Source organism: Polyodon spathula, chromosome 32 (genome assembly GCF_017654505.1).
Source record: "Polyodon spathula isolate WHYD16114869_AA chromosome 32, ASM1765450v1, whole genome shotgun sequence".
NCBI lineage: Eukaryota > Metazoa > Chordata > Actinopteri > Acipenseriformes > Polyodontidae > Polyodon > Polyodon spathula.
In genome coordinates, this window is record NC_054565.1 from 5,757,815 (window position 1) to 5,780,999 (window position 23,185).

Below are 23,185 nucleotides of genomic sequence, written 5' to 3' on the forward strand. Positions count from 1 at the left end.
ATGTCAGGGGTTTTAAACTTCTCCTGGGTGATTCTGGAAATTTCGATCCCTGAAAACAACAACCCTGGCATAGAAAGTGCGTTTGCATTCTTCAGCTCGCTCTGCAAAAGCATTCTAATCCAAATTACCACTTCCTTCCACCATCAAAAGCACGCGGTTGATCCCAGTTGTGTTGCAGGTGTGTGCTGAAGGAGGATCGGGTCAGTGTTTAAACACACTGTGCCCCCAGTGGAACATGCAGAAGGACAGTTTCTTTTCATAATCATCTGCTGTACCAGATACATGCAGTTTTGGAAAGCAGTGGTACTACATTGCAGTCTATAGCAAAAAGGATCCTTGATAATGAACTAAAAAAAACATTTTGAAAGGCTTAAAAATTAATATGGGTTGTGAGTAGCTCCATTAACATACCAAATAACCTTGCCCAATAATAACTTCTGATTTAATGGCTGATCATTACATTCACTTTGATGAGAATTAAACCCATATTCCCCCTAGACATGAATTCATTTTGGTTAGTTAAGTGCATGTTTATTTATTTACAAGCATGTTTCACACTGATAACGGAAGCACACACACACACACACACACACAGTGCAAATGCTTGCAGCGATGACGCCGTTCCATTCCAATCATATCAATATAGGCAGACGAACAGGTTGCTGACCGCTGAACTACATCTTGAATGCCAATAAATGACCCTTCCTTTCTTAATTGTCCCTTTTCCACATAGATAACGGTATCTCTCCCAAACCTACACAGCTGTCTTCCCTGGGGTTTCTGTGTTACCACAAGCAAATATTTAAAGAGACATGTGTATGTGTGTGTGGGGGATTCTGCAGAGCTGATAAAAGACAGTGGGAGATCAGGCTCACAATAGGCTTAGTGGTGGCTGCCAGCATGTACACATCCATTATTGATAACCAGGAGTAGTCTTTCATTGTTCAACCGGGATCGTTTAAACAGAGCCTTGTGGTGACGAAATGCAATATTACCTTGCGAGGTTCAGAGCTAGTGAGATTCAAACACACATAGCCAGTGCTGGAGAAAACTGATAGCATTGTGCTGTTTGATAATTTGTTAAAGGCGGTACCTGTAGAATACACACTAGGTGCTGATTGTGAAGATTAAGTGTTGCTTGCTGCTGTAATCTTGAGTGTTTGCAGAGAATAGAACGAAATCTGGATGCATACATTTTAGTGCAACAGTAATAAACTTAACACCTACCATAACGCTATCAGCTAGGCGTGGGAACGCCCAGCCAGAAGGTTTTTGATTTGGCGAGGCAGGTCTGGAAAGGGTTTCAGTTTTCCTGGAGTGATACGTGCCCACTCCTTAATGATTACCGCCCCTTTGTTCAAGGTGGCAAATCTGCAGCGGAATTTGTTTTCCTAAACACATTTGATTTTACAGTAAAAATAAAAGAAAGCCCTTCGCAGCAGCTTGGGCTTATTGATCACAGCTAAGGAGGTAATTCATTTTGGTGCCTCTTGACTGGGTACTCATAGAAGAAAGATGAGTGCTGTAGAGTATTTACATACATCCTGAATGTTCATGGAGTACTATCGTTTTTCCATGGGTCTGTGGGTTGTTTGAAATAAACACTGAACTTTATTCTGTTTTATATAAAAGATGCATTGTGTGTTAAACAAAGCATGTTTAAACCTAAGTGAACAGCTGGATTCTCAGAATTACTTTCCTTAGGTCTAGCTCTGGTTCTCACAGTCATCCCCCTGGCTATTCTGTTGTTGGATTTGAATAAAATGCTCAATAGATTTCAGAATGAGACCTGGTCGTTTTTGCAACTAGAATAATCAGTCCCATATATGTGCATGTCAGCACTGGTTAAATGCTACAACTATTGCTAGACCTATAAAGATAAACTCCCATTGACATTTGACACCTGGGATAATGGGGCGGAGAATTCTTGCACTCGAGACGGTTTTGCACCAGGCCTTGTTTACGGCTTGATAAGATTAAAAAGTTCTGTTCAGCGAAGGACGTCAAGACAGGGCCAAGCAGCAAGAAAAATATCTTAGTGTCTCCAGCAAAGGTACAGTCATCAAAGGAGAAGGTCTGTCTACCAGTCTCATTTCACAAGCACACTGCAGCCTTGTGGAATAGATAAGCTCCTTGAAGAATCAAAATGTCAGTCATTCCTTGACCTGCGTAACAAAGCAAAGAATTATAATAACATCACACCCATATTTATTGAACTTCTACAAGTGGATGCATCACAGGAACATTTTTCTGTGCCCTCATGGCTGAACGACGTCCCTTTTACTAAAGTCGGCTTCCATTTAATAAGTGAGATCGAAAGAACTCTGTCACTAGAGAGTAACACAACTGCCAAGAAAAGCTTTCCTTTCAAATGTTTAAAACAGCGATACAGCACAGTAATGCCATCTTCTGAACTTCAAATTCATTTACGCTTTCTGATGTATTCTTCTGCCTTGCACTCTCTCCTCTAAGGAGTGGTGGGTTTGGCACATGTCCAGCCCCATGGTACTGCACGGGGAGTTATGTATTATCAACACGGTTTAATGTAAATTAGGCAATTAGTTCCTGAAATGGCTTTGAAAAACAAAGAATTACATGTGGATTACCTTTTGTGTGAGTGAAAGGAAATGACTTAAACTTTTTTTAAACTTTTTTTATTACATTAAAGCACCATAAATGGTATCGAGTGAGAGCTGGAGAGTTTAGGAGAGTCTAAGCTTTGACTTGGCGGTCAATTACTGTGGAGTACATTCTAGCAGCCTGCATACTGACAGCATGAGTGAATGCCATGTGTTGGACGACCTGCATGGGATTTGTGTGTTCTGAGCTAGCTGGTTTGACTTGGCACTCGCAGTATTGTGCAAATGGGTGTGTGCAAATGTTTTTTTATTAATAGTTTAAAGAATTAACTCATTGGCAGATATATTTAACTGACCTACCCTGCCATTCTGAAAATAGTTATTTTATGTATAAGAAACTGCTATGACTGCTAAAAGCATATTGTACCTTTTCATATACAATGACAGTTGAACAATTGATTTGCTAACTTCTTAGTATCGTGAGCAATGTTATCACTGGTGCCACTTTCATTGAGATGAAAATAAAACTGTATTTATTTTTATTTTTATTTTTTTACAAAGGGATCATTGGCCTTCCATTGATTTCCATTCAGTGGCACTTGCCTTTGTCACACTTCATGTGCCTGAGTGACACTTTTCAGTAGACAATGACCTCACACCTGGGCTGACCACACATCACATGGGAGTGAAGATGAGTCAGCAAATAGCAGGTCAAAGGTTTCTGGTTACTATGGTAATGTTGCACAGTGAAGCCAGAGAGGCACCAACAGAAAAATAGAGAGCACAGTAAATGATTTCTCAATTGTGCTGTGTGTGTGAAGATTAACCACAGTGCAGATATTAAAGACAGGCTAAGCATTCCCTTTTAACTTGTGTGGATTTCATTTTTATTCCCTTTGCCCAGGACTTTGAAGTAAATCAACTGCTTCATCACTCATGAAGAGATAAAGCTAATCTGTCAACTAAGCCATTGTTTTGCTTAATGAAAAAGGTTATATAGCCTTTGAAATGTAATATACAGTGCCCATTGCATATACACTGCTTCCATCAGCCCTGTTCTTTATAGTCTGAAATACAAGGGTCAGACCCTAGGCTTGCTCACTCTACTCCAGCAGCAAGCTCATTTGCATTCATCTCAACACCTGTTACAGCTATGATACCAAGCTTCAACAGTGAATATAATTCTAGTCAAGAATGTGCTCCGTACATGGAGTGCAACCTTGCTTGGCTATTCTCCTGATAAGAATAATATTTCTGTCTGTCCGGGGGGGGGGCGGGGGGGTAACAGCCTGCTTTGTTGTATAAATAGTTTCGCTATCAGTAATTGAATAATTCCATTAAATGGTGATTTTTACAGGTTGCAGTAGCGATCGCATAGTCCACTGAAATTAGAACATAAAACAGTGTGAATGAATGACTATCTGGAGTGTTGATGGAGGGAATGCTGAGTGGAGTATGTGGGATGGGTCTGGCAGGTATTTGTGTTTAAATAGCTTGCATGGCAAAGATTCTTCCTCCCGTTCGTTTTGTGCAGTGTGCGGATTTTCCGAACGGAATAGCAGCCCGTGAAATGCATGCCTTTATGTTTGATTCTGTTTTTGATTTCGTGTTTTTTGCTGACCCCTTCACCCTGCTGGGAATTTCTGTAACAAGAACAGCATCCCGGTGATTAGCAATGGCTGTGTTTAAAACAAACAAAAAAAAAAAAAGGAATTAGTGTAGTGGTTTGCTGCTGGAAGCCAGGTTAGTGACTACTGTACCTGCTGTGATGTGAATATAAGATAGGGGATAAGAGTGGGCTTTAGCGCTCTGATTAATTGCAGCTTGACCTTGGAGTTCTGATCCAGCAGTCCAGTGATAAAGAACCAGTCCAGTCTTTAACGTTTTTGAAAGGAGAAAGAGTAGCTGAGTCAAATGATATTTGTATCATATCAATAAGTGATTCTTTACATTTCCCTTATTATATAACTATATAGAGAGAGTAGGTGAGGCCAGCAGATTTGAAAGGGGCCAGTTTCACATGATTTTCCTGACTAATGAATGAGTGGTCTTTATCAAGAGAATTATTCAGATCTCAAACGGCCAGTTTTATTATAGTGAACTTAATCCCAAATATCAGTCCAGTATAAAAAAATATGGGCAGCGTAAAAATAGAACTCAATGCGCTGTTTAGGAACACAACTGAACTAAATGTAACAATGATTTGGCAAGGGGAATCTCATTCATGTACTTGTTCTTTTATGTGGCCTTGGACTATTTTTCCTACCTTATAAAGGCATGCCAGGCCAGTACTGTAGCTATGAAAAATAGTTTAATAGCTCAAAGCCAGCAATTTCTAGAGCTGTTAAACCAAAGCAACAATATGATTATATAAGGAAGTTAAAGAATGATTGTAGTGCAAGCGTCATACTGCACTGCAGCCTTCACTGCATGTTATATTCAAAGTGTTTGTTGATATAGACAGAGCAAATATTGGCCATCCAATGACAGGACGCCCTTGTGTTGCATTACCGTACAGATACAGTGGGCTAATTAAAATGTGGGGGCATTGAGAAAACCAGCATCTCTAACAGTGTAGTGTGTGTGAGAGGTTCTTTAGTGTACTGTTGTGTTTTCTTATTTCTTATTAATAATAAAATGGTGGTGTTATTTAGATCTGCCATGGTTTTGAACAATTGATTGGACCTCAGTGTGATCACAAGCCTTTCTTCATGGCATGGTCTTTCCACTAAGTAATGAATAACCCTGGCCAGCACTTGCAGCATTGCTAGCATTACACTTTGCCCAGACTGGGTGAAATAACAGTCTGTTCATCACTTCTGCTTGTGGACTATAAAGAGAAACCACCTCTTCTATAATAAAGGGGATTGTTTTGTAACACTGGGCGTGTGAGGCTGTGTGAAATTCCAATACAATACACTGAGGCAAGCAGCAATTGATTTCAGCAGGCTAAAAGTGAATTATTTTGCATGATACACTGGACAACCACCAACAGGTTGCTGGAGAATTACAGTGATCTGAATGGTGAGCTGGTCTTTATATGGAGTTGACGCAGGATTCAATTTAACATTCAACTCAAGCCAGTTTCTGGGAATGCATTTTGAATACCAAATGAATCATTCTGGCATCCATTTAGAATCCAGTTTAAATATATATAAAACAATGAAAGTAGCAATTTTGAAAGCTGTAGTGTAGTGGGGGCAATGGGGCCACAGTGCAGTGTTTTTGTGTTACTGCAGCCATGTAAAGAATTACTGTATACATGACCTTGGAAATGCCAGCAGTTCAGTGATATCATCTCAGACCAGAGCAGCTGGAGAGAGAAATAGAGAGAAACGAACACAGGCTGTGACTGTCAAAACCAGGAGCTGTGGAGCTGGGCTGTTGAGTCATCAGTCTGGACCTGAGATTACTCAGTGTTATGGCAACTGCCAGCTAGCCTGGGTGTGTTTTTCTTCTGAAAGGAGGGGAGAGAAACACTGCCGTTTCCAGACTCCTCGCGCTGTATTTATTTTACTGTATCATGCATTTTTGTACTACGCCCTACGACCGGAACAAAAAAAAAATCCCATTGAAAAATGTTCCACTGTAAAGCGACACTGTAGTTTTGCAGGTTTACCATGATGTGCTTGTATTGTAAAATGTACTGACCAATACTGACCATGCAATATTATCTCTGTGCTTTACTATACGTTTACTATACCGCACTACACTTCTTTAGGGATTGTACCGGTTTTCCATCTTTAAGAATGCTGACTATATATATATATATATATATATATATATATATATATATATATATATATATATATATATATATATATAAAGAAAATGATTGCACTAGCACTTAAATTAAATGAGGCAGCCCCTATTGATTTTCTGTACACAAAGGTCTCATGGACGCTGGGAGAGTTCAGTAGAAACACATGTGCCTCAACCTTTGCAAGCGCTTGTTTTGAATTATTGATGAAAGATGCACTCCTGTATAATGTGGAGTGAAGTGAAGAGAATATTGCGAATGGCACGTTTTCTGGTTATTTGCACAATTTAGGTCATGAAGCTTTAACGTGTAGAGGAAAGCAGAGTCACAGCACAGAGCATGCATTTCAGTGGGTGGTCTGGAGAGGTCTTTTAAACCATTAAAGACGCTTGGCTCACTCTGTGCAGTACAGCCTCTGTGTAGTAAGGTCCTATTGTTCCAATCATTTACAGCTTATGAGATCTTAAGAAGCATGTCATTTTCTCCTCCCCGGGCTGGGGAGGTAACAAGTTAGTGACAAATCCAAGTTGAAAGCTAGAAATAGCAAAGTGACTTTTGACACTGATTATTTGCTTAAGCATTTCACATTCTATTGTCCATCCATCTCGGCTTCAGCCCATCCCCACCCCAAACCTAAACTATGCACCAAACCCCTTGTTTAGTATTAGTCATGCTAGATAAGGATACATGTCCGTAAAGGTCCTATATTTAGTGCTGTAAACAAAACTACATTCAGCAGCATTTCAAACCTAACAACATAATGATGATGATTGAAATACAAAGCATTCTGTAACTGTAACAAAGTGAATTATAAGTGCATTTTTAATGTCCTGAAACAACAATCACTTGTGTTCTTTAGATCGGCTAATCTATAAAAAAAATTAAAAAAAAAACACAGTCAGTGGTGGCAGGAGATAATATTTTCTGCAGCTGGTTTTAGCCTCTATATTTAGAAAATAATTTCAGTTTCATTTTTCTAGCTGTTTTTTCGGTGGCTGCAAAGATCCCTTTCTGCGATTGCATGTGTTTCATTCCCTGGCCATTGTGAAGGTGTATTCTGATTTTTATCTCAAGCTGTTACTAACTTAAAAGAATCATAAGATTTCATACAGACATACACCCAGTATATGTGATGCCAGCCTCTACCAGCTTAACCACAGCAAGTGAATGGCAGGGGTACCTTTAGCAGCTTCCACACACATCCAGGCCCTGTGGGGAGCAGTTCATTCAGATTGTATTGTATTGAACGCAGTTATTAATCTGGAACTCTGTCATTTGTCAATTTGTCCTGCTTTAAAACATGGCTGTGTAATACAGATGCATTGTGAGGTATCAACCCCAACATGCCAGTCACATAGAAGTTTGCCAGTTAATTCCACACCATTAAACCTCAGCAGTACATTTGCAATGAAGACAAAAACTAAAAAGAATAATAATAAAGATAAGAACTATCTCACGAAAGTGTTTGGAAATACGGTACAGAGTGTATCCCAATAAACTTAACACAAGGATCCTTGGCATTGCATACAGGACATTTTTTAAATAGTTTTGCATCTCGTATCTTTGCAGAGAGGCCCACGAAAGGGAGGGGGGAGTCTGCAGCTCAAAATGCTAATGGGGTCAGCTTGTCAGTCCACATGCCTGCCTGTTTTCTGGGTCTGTGTCTGAAAGGAATGGAAAGGAAGGAAACAGCAGTTACAGGCTCCCCAGCCTGCATTCGAAAGTTATTCCCAAAGGAAGGAATAACCAAATGGCTGTTATTAGCACTAATTATTGAGAAGGGAGAGTGACTTACCACAGGCAGATTTAAAGTCGTATGATTAAAAAACACTAAAGCACACAACTCCTTTCTGAAATTAACACCTGCTGCATGCTTATGCCACAGTAACTATACCGAGAATTTGACACTGTGGGTATACCTGGGGTTGGTCAAAAAATTGGAAATGCCCGCAACTTGAAGCAAATTTCATGGCAAAGCTGCTTGTCAGTCAAGACCACAGATCTTGTAGAATTTGATAGATAATCAGTTGGGAATAGCTCACATATCCAAAACTGATTAATGTCTCCTCCGAGATGCTCTGGAGACCATACATGAATTCCACCAGCAACACAGGAATTAGAGGCTGTCACCAGTCACTGGGGAATGGTTGTGTTTTCCTCCAGCAAAAGTGTCTTTGACAATTCTTATTTTTTTTAGCATCATATTTCGGAAGTGGGCTTGTTAAAAACATAAAATAATGAGAACAATTACTCATCGCAGATGCGCCATCAGATGCGTTGCTGTTCTAAAAATAAGGAATTATGAGGAAATTACATAGGTATGAAACTGTGGTTACGGGTTGCTACGGGCTACTCAGACACAAGTGTGGTAAATAAAAACGGGTCAGTTTTGAGAGAAAATCACTAAAGAATGACTAAAACATACAGGGCATGAGAGGAAAACCAGCAAGAATGACTTCAACACATAGCAGTCCAGTTACTGTTCTCTGTGGTTTAGACCACTAAAATCATTCCTCATTCCTCTATGGAGAATTGTCAGGCCTTTGAAATCACATCCCTATTTATGAAAACAAATAACTTTTTTTTTGTATCAGTTATTTATTTTTAAGCTGTTTTACAATAGAGATTAGGCCTACATCTTCAAGCTCAGTAAGCAGAACAGGGTTCACTGTTTTTAATAGTACTTGAATAATGGATTTAATGAATCAATAAATAACATGACTTTTTTTTCTTCTTTTAAATAAAATAAATAACCCTGTTGCGATTGCGTGGGATCTTTCAAGTGATGCTTGCTAACCTATGCCCTCTGGCTTCCCGCAATAAAGATTTGGTATGTTTCGTTAAAGCTAATTTAAAACACATTTTCCTGGGGCATTTGAAATGCTATGTATTAGTAATTCGAAGACCCTATGGAATACATATCTGCTGCGCACATTGCCATGGGAATGGCAATTGGATTGTAACGGAGTGAACATTTCCAATTTCCGTTTTTGTTGTTCTGTTGTTAATTCCCAGTAGGGCTACAGCTGCCTCTTCGAGCTGTAATAATGCTGAAGCCATTTAAAAAACTTAACAGTATCAAAATGATTCCTAACACTCAGCCTGTGAAAATTGTTAAAGCTGAGTGAACACAAAGCCCCTTTTTCAGGAACAGTGGCTTGAAACCTGCTTCCAGGAGACTGGGAGACCTAGTTTGAGGCAACTTTGCTTTATCAAACCTCAAGTCTCCCCTGACGTGCCACGCAGTGGCCTAAAACCTAGTCTCCTAAAACCAAGTTACAAGCCACACAGTGGTTTCATGTTCCCTCAGCTTTAGACCCTAAAATAGTCTTTCATAGATCTTAGTATTCATTTAATCTTTGCAAAAGGTGTTTTTGTTATACCGGTACTGTTATTACAGAAACATCTGTAGAGCTGATATTTCCATGAGTGTATATGCTTATACATGTGTTACTATGTAACTAACTGTTTTTAAAACACTTCACATATACCTCAGTCATTCACCCAGGAGGCACTCCAATCCAGTGAAAGGTTAAAGTCTGGGGTTACTGTCCGGTAGCTCATGTCCTTATTGTCATGTCCTTTGATCTTGCTGTATCTCTAAGGCTTGGTGTACACTTTATTTGGTAATGTAAACACACACACACGCACGCACGCACGCGCACGCACACACCACACACACACACGCACGCACGCACGCACACACACACACACACACACACACACAGAGCCACAAGGATTTGAAGCCCTTATTCAACAGCAGTACCTCAAGGTGAATAGTGTTACAAGGGATGAAACATGAAAGGGCAACAAAGAACAGCTTCAAAAGTACATAGGTGAGGGCACAGCCAACTAATGCTAAAGTACCCTGGGACCGAGACTGATCACATGCATGGCTTTTACCTTCTCTTTGCAATTCCAGCAACCACTGAATTATGTTGAACTCTTTAATTAAAATGAATCCACTTTTAAGATTAATTCCAATTATAGTATTCCAGTCTGTTACAGTGGCATGAAGTTAACATTTAAGTTCACAATATTGAGGTGTGTTGTCTTTTTTTTTTTTTTTAAAGCCGTACTTATAGCCTGCTATATGAGTTATAATGATTTCTCTACTTTGTCTCGATATAAACTTCATAACATTTTGTAGTTCCCACACGTGCGTTTCTTCACAATATACCACACTGATGTCTTGTTAGCAGGAAATGAAACTGAGCAACTGTAAAGAAAAATCTAATAATAAATTATACATCGTTTTCTAAGATGAAGTCATTTCTTTGGTTGTGTAGAGGCCCGGTTTTAAAATCAGTCAGCAGGGGTGAAGAGTACAGTTTATTGCCAAGACAAAAAGAAGATGCACTCACTGTAACATTTTATGTTATGAGCTACCCTACAAGGACGGCTGTGCTGTATTTGTTATTTGGTACACCGTGGTATTTTGGGTCTGCTTGAGTTTTAATCACGATAATGCACTACAGCCCGCAGTGAACATGCCAGGGAATCATTAAGATCTTGCAGGGTATTGCTGTGAATATTAAACGATATAAAGATGCTTCAGGGAGTTTCAACATAAGGCTGCCAGACAGATTCTGCCAGACAGATTCAGAGAGTAAAGATATTGGAATTGAGAGACGTCTGTGAATGCTCGAGTGTAGTAAAAAAAAAAAAATATATATATATCAAGAAATAATAAAGGGGCAGGTTTTGTAATGTTAGCATCGGTATTGCATGCGTTAGTTTGTCCTGTTGTGTGCTTTACGCAGTGATAACTGTATGCACTGCTCTATAGTTCTGCGAGTCTCAGAGAGAAACCGTGAAGTTAATATTGTATATCAAAGTGTAACTGTGCAATATTTTCCTTTGCAGGCTGGTAGCGATGGAGAAAGCATTGGAAACTGCCCCTTCTCACAAAGACTTTTCATGATTTTGTGGCTGAAGGGAGTGGTCTTTAACGTCACTACAGTGGACCTCAAGAGGTAAGAGGCATTTTTACATGTACAGTATGGTGAGTATAGTGCAGTGCTGAAGGCACCACTTAAGGGAGGTTGACTCCAAGAACTTTCTTTCAACTACCTGTAGTTTATAAAAGATCCTTCAGAACAAGCTCTGATAGCCTGTATTAGGGGTGTAGAGGAAGTGAATTCTGTGGCTAAAAGCACCTCCCCTTTAATGTGAGTGGAAGCCTGTGGTACAAATGCATTAAGGAAAAAATAATTGTTATGCTTATCACACAGATAACAGTCCAGATTGGTTAAAACTCAGAAAGGGGCAGAAGGTGTTGGGTTCATACTGCCAGCTGCAAAAACTGCAGCAAACAGGGCTAACTGCACTAGAACAGTGATCTGTACAGAGTTTTCCTTCGAAGTGTCAGGGAGCCACAGCATATCTGTTAGTTTTAGTGAGCATACAGGACAGTTGATGGTGTTTATTTCCTACAGCCCAGGGTAATTAAGGGTTTACAACACACACTCATTGCTAATCATATGGAACACCCCACAGCTATAGTCATCCACTCTGACCCTCCCTGAACACACAGAAGCTCCTTTCTTCTCACTTTCCATATGCAGTGTCTGTGTTGGTAGGCTCCTCCAGTCAAAACAAAGCAACACAAATAAAACTGATGTTCAGTGGTTTACTAGGATTCCAAAAAAAGTTTGCAACTGCCACATAAAAACTGGTCAGCAGGTCTACGTTCTCAAAGAAAACAAAATTAAAATGCACAAACTAAACAGAAAGACTGCTGTACAGCACACAGACACAGATTGTAGTGTAGAATTGAAAATGATTGTGGAACACTGATACTTCATATAGAATATATTTCTACCAGATTTTGGACCAGGTGCAATGTATATGGCTGCTCTTGGAAACCCTCTTTAATTCAATCACGAGTTAGCTTTGAATGAAGTGATGGGAACTTATTCAATTATTTACTTTAACATGTCAGGTGTAGGGTTTTAAGTGGGAACTCTATCCTTGTCTCTCACTAGCGGGTCGACACTCGATATGGGAGGCACAGGTAAATTATATTTTATTTAAGGATTTGTAGACAATAAATATAGAGGCTGCCTTACAGGAATGCATGTCTATAGAGAGCATGTTGGTTCAGATGCAATACAATACAGGAATACATTAAGGATACAATAAAAAAGTTTGAAAAGGAAATGCTTTAAGCAAGATTGCTACTTTTGACAGAATGTCTAGCTGTTCTGTGATATGGACTAATGTATGAGAAGGAGAATATCTCTTTCAACTGGGATTCCAAATCCTGTTATCCTTCCATATCAAGACACTGTCACAGCAGCATATAAATGTTTTAACATCCAGGACCTTAAAGAAGGGAAGTCCAAAGCATAATAGTCACAAAATAACTCAAGGTCACATCTAGTGTGTTTAGAGACAGCCTTCTGTTTTGCTAGTACAAAAACCTTGACTTGTCACAGATTTGATCAGTGTAGTTAGTGCTTAACTCAATAGTAACTTACAGAGTTACCCACTATTATTCTTGTGACAGACGACTGGATCTAAGGAGGCCCAGTAGTGGAACTAAAAAGCAATTCTTGTAATGGCTTTTAGGAAACTACCGACATTCTTAGAATAAAAAGAAAACATTTTCACGCCAGACTTCTGTAGTAAATCACTCTTGCACACTGTGGTCCAGCTGCACTCCCCCAGCTCCTTTTTGTCCAGCTTCCTTCAGCAAACAGTCTCAGTGGTAACACACAATCCTGTGGCTCACAGCATAGCCTTGGAAGTATTAAATGCATCTCCTCAAAAGGAATGCAGTTTCCTTCCCCATCTCCATCCCCACTGCTCACCCTCCCCCAGCTTGTAAAACCAACAAGGGTTATTAGGGAGTAATGCCAAAGCTGTGAAATCATTTCCTGTGCTTCTGCAGACCTCAGCTTCAGCTACACTCTGATGTGGCTGTCAGTGTTCGCACTCTGTGCAGTTTTGTGCCACTCAACAGTGTGAAGATACTGTACTTAAATACAGTAAAGCATTTGGGGATGTATGCCACTGCCTTGTAAAAGCGCAGTGGTATCAGTTTGATTTAATTAGGCTGTGAATCTGATATTGTTTAATACAAAAACAAACCAAACCAAAAACCTTTGTATCAACTCCCTACATGAAAAACAGCTGTACTTAAAAAGCAATACAGAGGACTTGTATAATATTGTCAGTGTTGGCGCTGAAACTTCTGCCTAGCACTCTTAATGACATGGATTTGACACAACAACATAAGTACAAGGTTTTTAAATACTTAGCTATTCCAGTAGCCGGCAGTGGTATTGCTAGGGGAGTAATCCCCCAGTTGATTTGTAAAGAATTGTCACGATTCACACTTGCAAAATATATTTTATGGAGAAGTCCTGTTAAAACTGAAAGTGAAAAGAGGATCACTAGATGCTAAGGTTTAGTCAGGGTTTCACTCACTTACACACACAGACACACACACATTTTGAAATCCATCTCAGCTAATCGAAAGGCCATATAAAGTGTCTGCCCTATGCACTGTAAACAATCAACTGGCACTGCAATCTTTCACCTGTAGGGCAGGGAGTTCATTCATTCTGCAGTCATGCTGCTGCCTTCGTCCAGCTCCCCCCATGGTAGTCCCGAGAGGATGCAGACAGGGAGGGAACTAAGTACACTAGACTGAGTTGGGTTTAGTACAGTATACAGTGCATCAGTACAGTACTGGCTAATTTGTACTAGAACTCTCTCGCTTGGTGCTTGCATTGTTCCAAGTTGTGAGTGCTCTTCGCTCAGAGTCCAGCCCCTGGCTCACAAACAGCTGGCATCAGTGAGAGGAGTACAGTGGTTAGGCCAGCTGAGAGGGTCAGTCTCTCTGGAGGAGGGAGAGGGAGGGAGGGAGAGGGAGGGAGAGAGAGAGAGAGAGAGAGAGAGAGAGAGAGAGAGAGAGAGAGAGAGAGAGAGAGAGAGAGAGAGAGAGAGAGAGAGAGAGAGAGAGAGAGAGAGAGAGAGAGAGAGAGAGAGAGAGAGAGAGAGAGAGAGAGAGAGAGAGAGAGAGAGAGAGAGAGAGAGAGAGAGAGAGAGAGAGAGAGAGAGAGAGAGAGAGAGAGAGAGAGAGAGATTGTTTTCAACCTTTTCAGTGCCACAGTTAATAAAACACTAAAATTGCAGTGCTGATTGTTCTATTGAAACTGTCATGGTGTTGTCTGAAAGGCCCAACCCAAACTGTTACCCTAAACCTAGTTCACACAGAGGTGTCTGCCAGAGTACATGTGCAGTATTAGCCTGATTCCAGCATTGTGTTCTGTAGCCCGGATGTACTTCTGCAGCTTTCTTTTGTTTCTTCTATGTTTTGCTGCAGGAAACCAGCAGACCTGCAGAACCTGGCCCCAGGGACCCATCCTCCATTCATCACCTTCAACGGAGAGGTGAAGACAGACGTCAACAAGATCGAGGAGTTTCTGGAAGATGTGCTCAGCCCTCCCAAGTGAGTCAGCAAGAAGTGCGGGAATGAATACCTGAAATAACATGATAAAGAGTATCCGGTCTTTAAGACTCTGGGGGAGCGTTTTGGATAAAGAACAAGGTGGTCTACGAACAGTTAAGAAACGCAAACATAGAGTTAGTTATCTCTAAAATCTTCTTTTTGGGTAAAGCACGTTTTGAAGTATTTCAACATTTCCTGGGTTCTAAGTGGTTTCAAAGCCAGAAGCCACAGGATGGTCCTTGTAATGCGGTGAGATGATATGAAATGACCAGTCTGTTCAGGATTTGGCACTGAATAACATGATTTCAGGAAAGAGCCTTATTTAGATTATAAAGGTTTAAAGGAATAAGATAAACATCATACAGAAAGGGATGGCGCTCCTACCTTGGTCCTGTGAATGGCATCACTGTTCCTCAGTCTCCGGCATGCCAAGCCAGTGCAGGATCGGGTGTGGAACGCACTGCTTAGTGAAGGCTGCCGCAGACACTCGAGCCTCTGACACTGCCTTGACCCGCTCAGCTGTGGAATGCAGAGCATGCAAATATTAGCGCAGGAAACGGTGCTGTAGTTATGCTTGGTTGCCTTTGCTTCGTGGATATCTGTGATGCACTATTCAGGGGGTAGCTGTCAGACAGTATCTTGGGACCGGCTGTAAATAATTGCTGATACTCTGGATTGAGTTTATCTGTGGCCAGAGAAACCTGAGGCACTAACTGAAACCATTGAAGATATCTCTAGTAAACATGTACTGCTGCATACAGTATCATGGTAAAGGCATGCAGTTTGACTTGAGGTGGAAATGATTGCTGCTACGCAATATAATAAAGTATAAATCAAAACTAGCAATCACAGTATTTGCACCGACATACAGTAAAATATGTACTAAACGACTGTTGATGCCTTACAGTACCATTATTCAGCACACAGTACCATTAGCTATGAGCTGTGTCAGAATTTCTTTAAGTGTAATCATTTGGTTTTACCCAGAGTTCAGTATAGTGTCAACAGTTAAATTAAATGGCTTATAACAATCGCAATTACTCTTTTTTTTATTAGTAGTATTGCTTGTTTAATATATATGCTAAATAGCTTGGTGTTGCTAACTGAGAGACTTGTGCAATGTGTTTTTAGGTACATGAAACTTGCTGCCAGACACCCAGAATCCAACACTGCTGGGATGGACATCTTTGCCAAGTTTTCTGCCTTCATCAAGAACTCGAAACCAGATGCAAATGAAGGTAGGTCCAGAGGTCACTAAGCCTTGTGATCCACACAGAATAAGGGCAAGGAAGACACAAGAAAGTTCCACTTAGCTCATTTTTTAAGGGTAGAGGGTTGAACTTATACTAAAACATACATATATTTAGACTATTTTCACAAATGGGAATTTTCACAGGGCACTACATATTACATGGTAATGAGTACATTTCACGAAAAAGCATGTAATCCGGGAAACCCATGAAATAAATACAGCCGGGCATGGGGCAGGGCTGAGACACACAAGCTGTGGTTATTTTCTTCCCTGTGCAGAGCCATACAAATCCTCTAATCCTCTGTGGAGTTTTCACAAACCACTTTTGTTTTTTTTAGCAGCGTACTGAACTGCTGTCTTGCAGTACACCAGCAGCTGCTCTAATGATGGTTATCAAGGTCTGTTTGAGTTTTGAACTCTATGGTACAGCTGAATTATGTCAGAAATGATGAACTCATTGTCCTAAAAGGGGTCACAGTGGAACGCAACCTGTAGGCCCTCGGATTCAATTACTCCTTGCAGCTAAGAGAATCCTGGTTGCTAAGCAACCCCCTGGAGTCTTATTAGAGCTTCTGGGTTTGCCAGAGCAATTTCCAACACTGGGCCTTTTGTCTGTGATTTCATCTTCTGGCTAATAGGGCTTGAAGGCCTATAGTGTCACTCAGTTTGTTTTTTGCTCTTTTATTTCTGTAGGCCGCCCTTAGCCAGAGTTGAATTTAACTCTCACACAGCGTTTAGTGGCGAAGAGCACGAGTGGTTTTGTTGCAATGAATGACCAAGTCCGAGCCGACACACTTGCACGTCTGGCAGAAGAGAGAATGTACATGGATTCACAGCGTTCAAACGCTTATCATGGTGTCAGCAATACAGTGTCTTTGCCTGTAGTGGCCCCATTTAAAAAAAAAAAAAACTAATATTTGAACTGCGTTTTGTTTTAAATCAACAACATTTTACAACTAAACTCAATGTATACATTCCACTAAATCATAGGGTCTGTAGTCCCCAGACAGCACTAAAATACAGTACAGAAGCGCTAATGTGGATGCAAGTTAGAACATTTCCCAATATCCTTTACACTTCCGTTTCGAACGAGGGCGTTTTGTTTTATTCACATTTTTCTTCCCTGGGAGGGCTCCTAAATATTTAGTGCTAACAGGAAATTCGTGTATGTAAATTTGTATTATAAGAAGTAATTTACAATAAGTGACGGCTAAAATTTGCCGGGACCTGGTAGAAAATTCGTACTATCAGGTAAATCATCTAATCCGAGTTCGTTTTAGGGAGAATTCCCTGTAACTATACCTCTCTTTGGGAGTTCTGGATTTTTTATCTTTGATAATTTAAAACAAGATGTGTTTTTTACTTTTAGAATGTAGTTCATTTTAATTGTGATGTTGAATTAAATATGTAACATAGTACATTTAGAGGTTACTGTATATCCATCACAAGAAGAGAGCGTTGAACTGATAATAGCTTGCCAGGTTACTGGAGACATAGTAATTAAGCGTGAAAGAATTCAGTGACACACATCATGTAATGTTTTTCCATTGCTTGCTTATGTTTTTCAAATGATTATTAAACCCTAAGCAGTAGCGTTACTCGTGGGATATGAAAACACTGCAATGCTGACATTGTTTTGGGACTTTCATATTGCAGTGTGTGATAAAGCTGATGTTCAGTACTTCCTAGCTCAGGCCTTGAGGACTTTTAACACTTAGAATATCTTATCACAGAGAGTCTGTTCTCACATTACACAAAGCTGTGTTTAGCAAACAACTTGGACCAACAAACATAACTTGTATTGTGTGCATTTGGTTTGCATTTTGTAAGTGAAATACTCCCTCTATTGGCCAGCTGACTGAAGTGATTTTTTAATTCAATTTGACCTTGTTCTTTCATTTTAGTTGTGATTTACAGCTATGGCCAAAAGCAACACCCGATATAATTAACTAATTTAGCTTCATAAAGTCGAAGTAACCTGCTTAATAATGTTAAGATATTGAATTACACACCGCTTTGTAGTTTTCCATTAAAGAAAAACTGACAAAAATTGAGAAGTGTGACATTTCAAAACATGAAATACTGTAATACTATTATGGCTTCAAGTAGACTTTTGCGAGATCATTTTGTAGTTTCTTTGGTTACATGATTAAATAAAATATAAAATATATATATATATATATATATATATATATATATATATATATATACGACTAATACCAGGGTAGCAGAATATACAAAATCTGCAAAAACTTCAGGACACTAGGTCTAGATGGGAAAGCCTGTGTGAGCATTATTGTGGGTTGTAAAGAGAATATCTTAGACACAGTTTGAGAGATGCTTTTTTTTTGTTTCATTAAATATTTTTAGTAATTTAGGGGAAAGTGCATTATTTATTTATTTTTATTTATTTTAAGCCTTAGCATTAGTAATGTAATTTATCAAAAACTTACTTGTAGAATACGCACGCACGAACGCACACGCAAGCACGCACACACACACACACACACTCGGCAGAATTGGGTAGTGTGGTGACGTCTGAGAAGAGATTTTTATGGAAGGCCTGTCATTATTGCATTCTTCAGGTGTTGATCTATGACCTCTGTCCTTCTCATATTCTGTGCATGCTGTAATGTTAGTATAATCAACGACTTGCTGACCTTTATTGCTTCAAATTATTCCCACACACCTTGCGCTTAATTAAATCCTCTGCTAAAGTAAGGCAGATCAGATGCGTCTACCTCACAGTAATTCTTAAACTGTAGCGTTTCGGATGTCCGCACTCATACACAGACTCAGAAATAGTGCCAAAATTTCTTCTTGTCTTTATTGTATTTACTTATACATTGATTGCAGAGGTTTAAAATACCAAAGGAACATGCTTCGAGCTCAAGCGTCCGTCACGTACACATCTAGATCCAATGCTGTGCCACGTCACAGAGTCCTCTGTATTGATGGTGTCTCCCTCTCCTCTCCCAGCCCTGGAGCGGGGTTTACTGAAGACCCTGCAGAAGCTGGATGACTACCTGCAGTCCCCTCTCCCCGACGAGATTGATGAGAACAGCATGGAGGATATCAAAGTGTCCAGCCGCAAGTTCCTCGATGGAGATGAGATGACACTGGCCGACTGCAACCTGCTGCCTAAGCTGCACATCGTCAAGGTAACCACACAGTACCCTGTGTCTTCATTTATTTATTTGTTTTTTTAACTAAAAAACAAAACACAGACAAATATTCTATTGAGATGAATCCTATATTGGAATGCCAATACTGAAGCGCTGCATATCGAGTCTTTTAAAAATCAAATTAGAATACAAAAGAAATTGACACAGGGGTGGAATTGTTCCTGTTTGCTTGCAGGTGGTGACAAAGAAGTACCGCGGCTTTGTAATCCCAACGGACATGACTGCGATCTGGAAGTACCTGACCAATGCCTACACCCGAGAGGAGTTCACCAACACCTGCCCGAGCGACACGGAGATCGAGATCGCCTACGGAGACGTGGCCAAGCGGCTCACCAAGTAACCAGCCCTCAGCAACGACGGGACTGTTCACAGAGCAAGCGTTTCATTTACAACATATTACGACTTTTCATTTACAACAAGAAAACTGCATGATTAGATTTATTACTTTCGCCGTTAACTGCAGTCACAAATAAAGCGCAGTAGAGAGTGGGCCTGCGCAATGCAATGGTGAAGTCATATGGGAGCTGCCAGCTGTTCGGACGATGTGACCCATTCTGAAGGAATGTCATTGTTATATCACACAGCATTACCAGTCTTCACGTGCTGTGTAACTTCACAGCAGTGTGATCATACAGTCAGTGTGTTACAAACGAGATCGGGAGTGGAGAGGTGATTTTAAGAATGTTGGAATTGGAGAAGACTACTGAAGCAAAGCAGTACGACCTCCAGCATGCCTTTTGACAGCGAGAAGTTGCACGCAGCTTTAAAATAAATGATTAAACAGGGGTAGCTTTGGCAGTGTGAGCTTGTGGTACAGAACCAATACTGCAGATCTTTTATATCCATGTATCAGAATCTGGGCAAGACAGATAGGTCTTACTGAAGAGAGCTGTCACGTGAAAAAGCTAAAAAACAGAAACAAATTAAGTGGAGATAATTTCAGAACGCCCCAGGCTTGAGCAGAAGTTCAAATGCCGCACTGACCAGCTAGAAAATATAGTTAACATTATAGACAGACTTAACAGAATGTATAAAAGGGTCCTGAATTGTAATGTAATTATTGAGGGGAGAGGCTGAAAATACAGCTCTAGTGGCCCACAACAACTTATAGATGTATTCCCCAGTGTTTCTGACACCCAATTAACAATTAAAAAAATGAAATGAAGTTAAACGAAACCTTGTTCTGTTGCATCACACTGGCAGTAAAGTATTTCTTCACCTGTAGAAGTGCAGTTCTCTTCAACTGAATGGCTTTCTGTGGCACGAATGTTTTTAGTATTGTTTTCGAACATGTAAGGTATATCATTTTGATGTTTGACTTTGTTTTCTTTACTTTTAAAAAGGTGTTGACACACTGAGACACTAAGATGTGTGCATCAGATTACTCTAAATATATTTATACAGGTTTTACAGAGTAGTAGTGCAATGATTATCTAATAAGGATTTGATAGTTGGTGTCCGGGCACCCACTACCAGGTCTCTTCAAATTTGTATTCTTCATTTTCCAAAATTGGAGACTTTTTATTTTTTATAACTTAAAAAAAAAAAATCTTTATGACATTTTTATTCTTTTTATGTGAAAGAATTGTAAATATTTATCTCTAAATGTTATCATTTTGCAATGTACTGCGATGCTGTCCATTCAGTTTATTTGAAGGAAGCATACTTCCCATATGCTTTGGGTTTTTGAAGGAAGCATGTACAGTGTCCAATCTCCAGTGTTTGCTTGATTTCTTGAGTAGTTTTCAATTAATCATTGCATTACTATCAGTGTATGTGTAATACTTTGATGCAGATTAGGGCCGGCATGTCAATCATATTGAAATGAAACTAAATTGCGATACAACTGCAGATTTGCAGAAGTCTTTGAAAGTTCATCAAAATGATTTATGTGAGCGACTGAAATTGGGATGACTGTTGCCTTCAAAGCACGTTTTACAATATTGTTATCTGCCATGCCATGACAATATATCGAATATCTTGCTTAAAACACCTGTTACTCTTCCATTTACCCGACTAGTAACTTGTTCTGCATTTGCAAAATGTTTGCTTTGCCGTAATTCACTCATGTATTTGTGAAAATCAAAACTTGCATTTTAATTAAAGTACCTTTTGGAATTCAGTCTGATGTTGTTTTATACATGCCTTGCGGAGGTGCAAGCAGTTTCCTAATTGAATACCGGACAGGTAACCATCATCAATAATCCATGTAGTGAGAGCTCTTATTATTCAAAACCAAGAAGCAATGAAATACGTAGACTCTTTACAAATCACTACTGAAGTGGCACCTGATTATACAGAGTAATAGAGCACAGGTAGTGTGACAATGGTATTATTAAAAAGAAAGAAGCCCTATCATTTTTAATTTAAATTCCTTAGATTTCTCTTTTTCAACAGAGGAACTTCAGTGCAGCTTTGAAACATGTGACTCTGATACCTGGGTGACTTCATTCATTATTGTTGTGTCTCTAATGCATGGATCTTTTAAGATCTTCAAAAATTCAACACATTGTGAGAATTTCACTTCCAGGTTTTCAAAAAGCATATATTTTGTTATTTATGATATTATTGCATGCAGGTTTTATCATGAAACGAAGGAAGACGTTTAACTTAATATTCTTACCAATATCTTTATTTAATTTGTGATTTTATGTTCACCATGATGTTAGGTAGATCTACACGAAAACACAAAAATGATTAAAAACAGTGGTGTTCCTCGCAGAGCTTAAAATGGTACCAACTGACAATTTTCAACCAGTATGGAAGTTAATATATATATATATATATATATATATCTATATATATATAAATATATATATATAGGTAAAAGTCTTTCAGACTTGTATTTGAACTTGTATGAAGAAGAACATGTTGTTTGTTGACTAACTTTTTTTTTAAAATATACTCAATGTTGTTATTTGATTAATTATTTTTAAGAATATTGTTTTGAGCATAGCCAGCTTAGAGTTTCCTGAAACATCTTATGAAATATACCTGCGTTTTAATATGTGCAGGTTGCATTTAGTGCAGTACGATTTACATCTTTCATTGTATATTGACAACTTATGCAAATTAACTAGTAAACTGCTGGCAGCTATTAATAAAATCCAAATGTATATTTTCACTATTATAAATGTGTTTTCATTTATTTCTGATGATGAATGCAGATGACAGAACGGTTGTTTTGCCAACCTGTGAAATTACGTGAACTCTCAAATTATGTACATCTTAGAGACAGTTCCTGTGTTTTCCACTTGGTGGCACCAAATGAACTTTTATATTGGCATCCTGCATAAATAGAGGAAAGAGAAATGCAGTCGTGTAGTGTATATACTGCCCTCCAGTGGATATATTAAGAAGTGACTTATTTTGAATCTTTTTTCCTGATGTTATTATAGGTCTCAAAAATAATACCGAAATTGGCAATTAAAGATGAAAATCTGCAAAGATTGTATTTGAAAATAAGGTTTATATATATATATATATATATATATATATATATATATATATATATACACACACACACACACACACACACACACACACACACACACACACACACACACACACACACACACACACACACATATATATTAATGAGTCATTTAGCAGACACTTTTATCGAAAGCGACTTACAGAGACTGGGGGGGGGTGCATCATCAACTGCTGCTGCAGAGTCACTTACAGACAGTAGTTGGTCGTGGATGAAAATATTAAATAAAATGCAGCATGTGAATGAATTAATATTTCTATAAGAAATACAATTTTAGACAACGTAAAAGGTTATGAATAGTCATATTGAATGTTGGCATCAAAATACTTCTGCTTCTGTAAAAAGAGATTAACAAAGACTTCTTGTCAATATGTTATTGTAATGTTACAAATGGTATTATATTTCATCCAAAATTAAATTTTGTACTTCAGTACAAGAATCCTAAATATGCATTT

General features: G+C 39.1%; 1 protein-coding gene across 1 annotated transcript in view; it reads left to right on the forward strand.

Moving 5' to 3' along the window:
• The window catches only part of LOC121303271 (chloride intracellular channel protein 4), a 23,247-nt gene extending 1,892 nt beyond the window's left edge, over nt 1–21,355 (forward strand). The window contains exons 2-6 of the mRNA XM_041233856.1: nt 11,206–11,315; nt 14,675–14,800; nt 15,932–16,038; nt 19,032–19,213; nt 19,413–21,355. Of these exons, the coding sequence (XP_041089790.1) occupies nt 11,206–11,315; nt 14,675–14,800; nt 15,932–16,038; nt 19,032–19,213; nt 19,413–19,577 (690 nt within the window). The 3' untranslated portion in view covers nt 19,578–21,355. The remainder of the gene's footprint in view (nt 1–11,205; nt 11,316–14,674; nt 14,801–15,931; nt 16,039–19,031; nt 19,214–19,412) is intronic.
• The last annotated feature ends 1,830 nt before the right edge of the window (nt 21,356–23,185 follow it).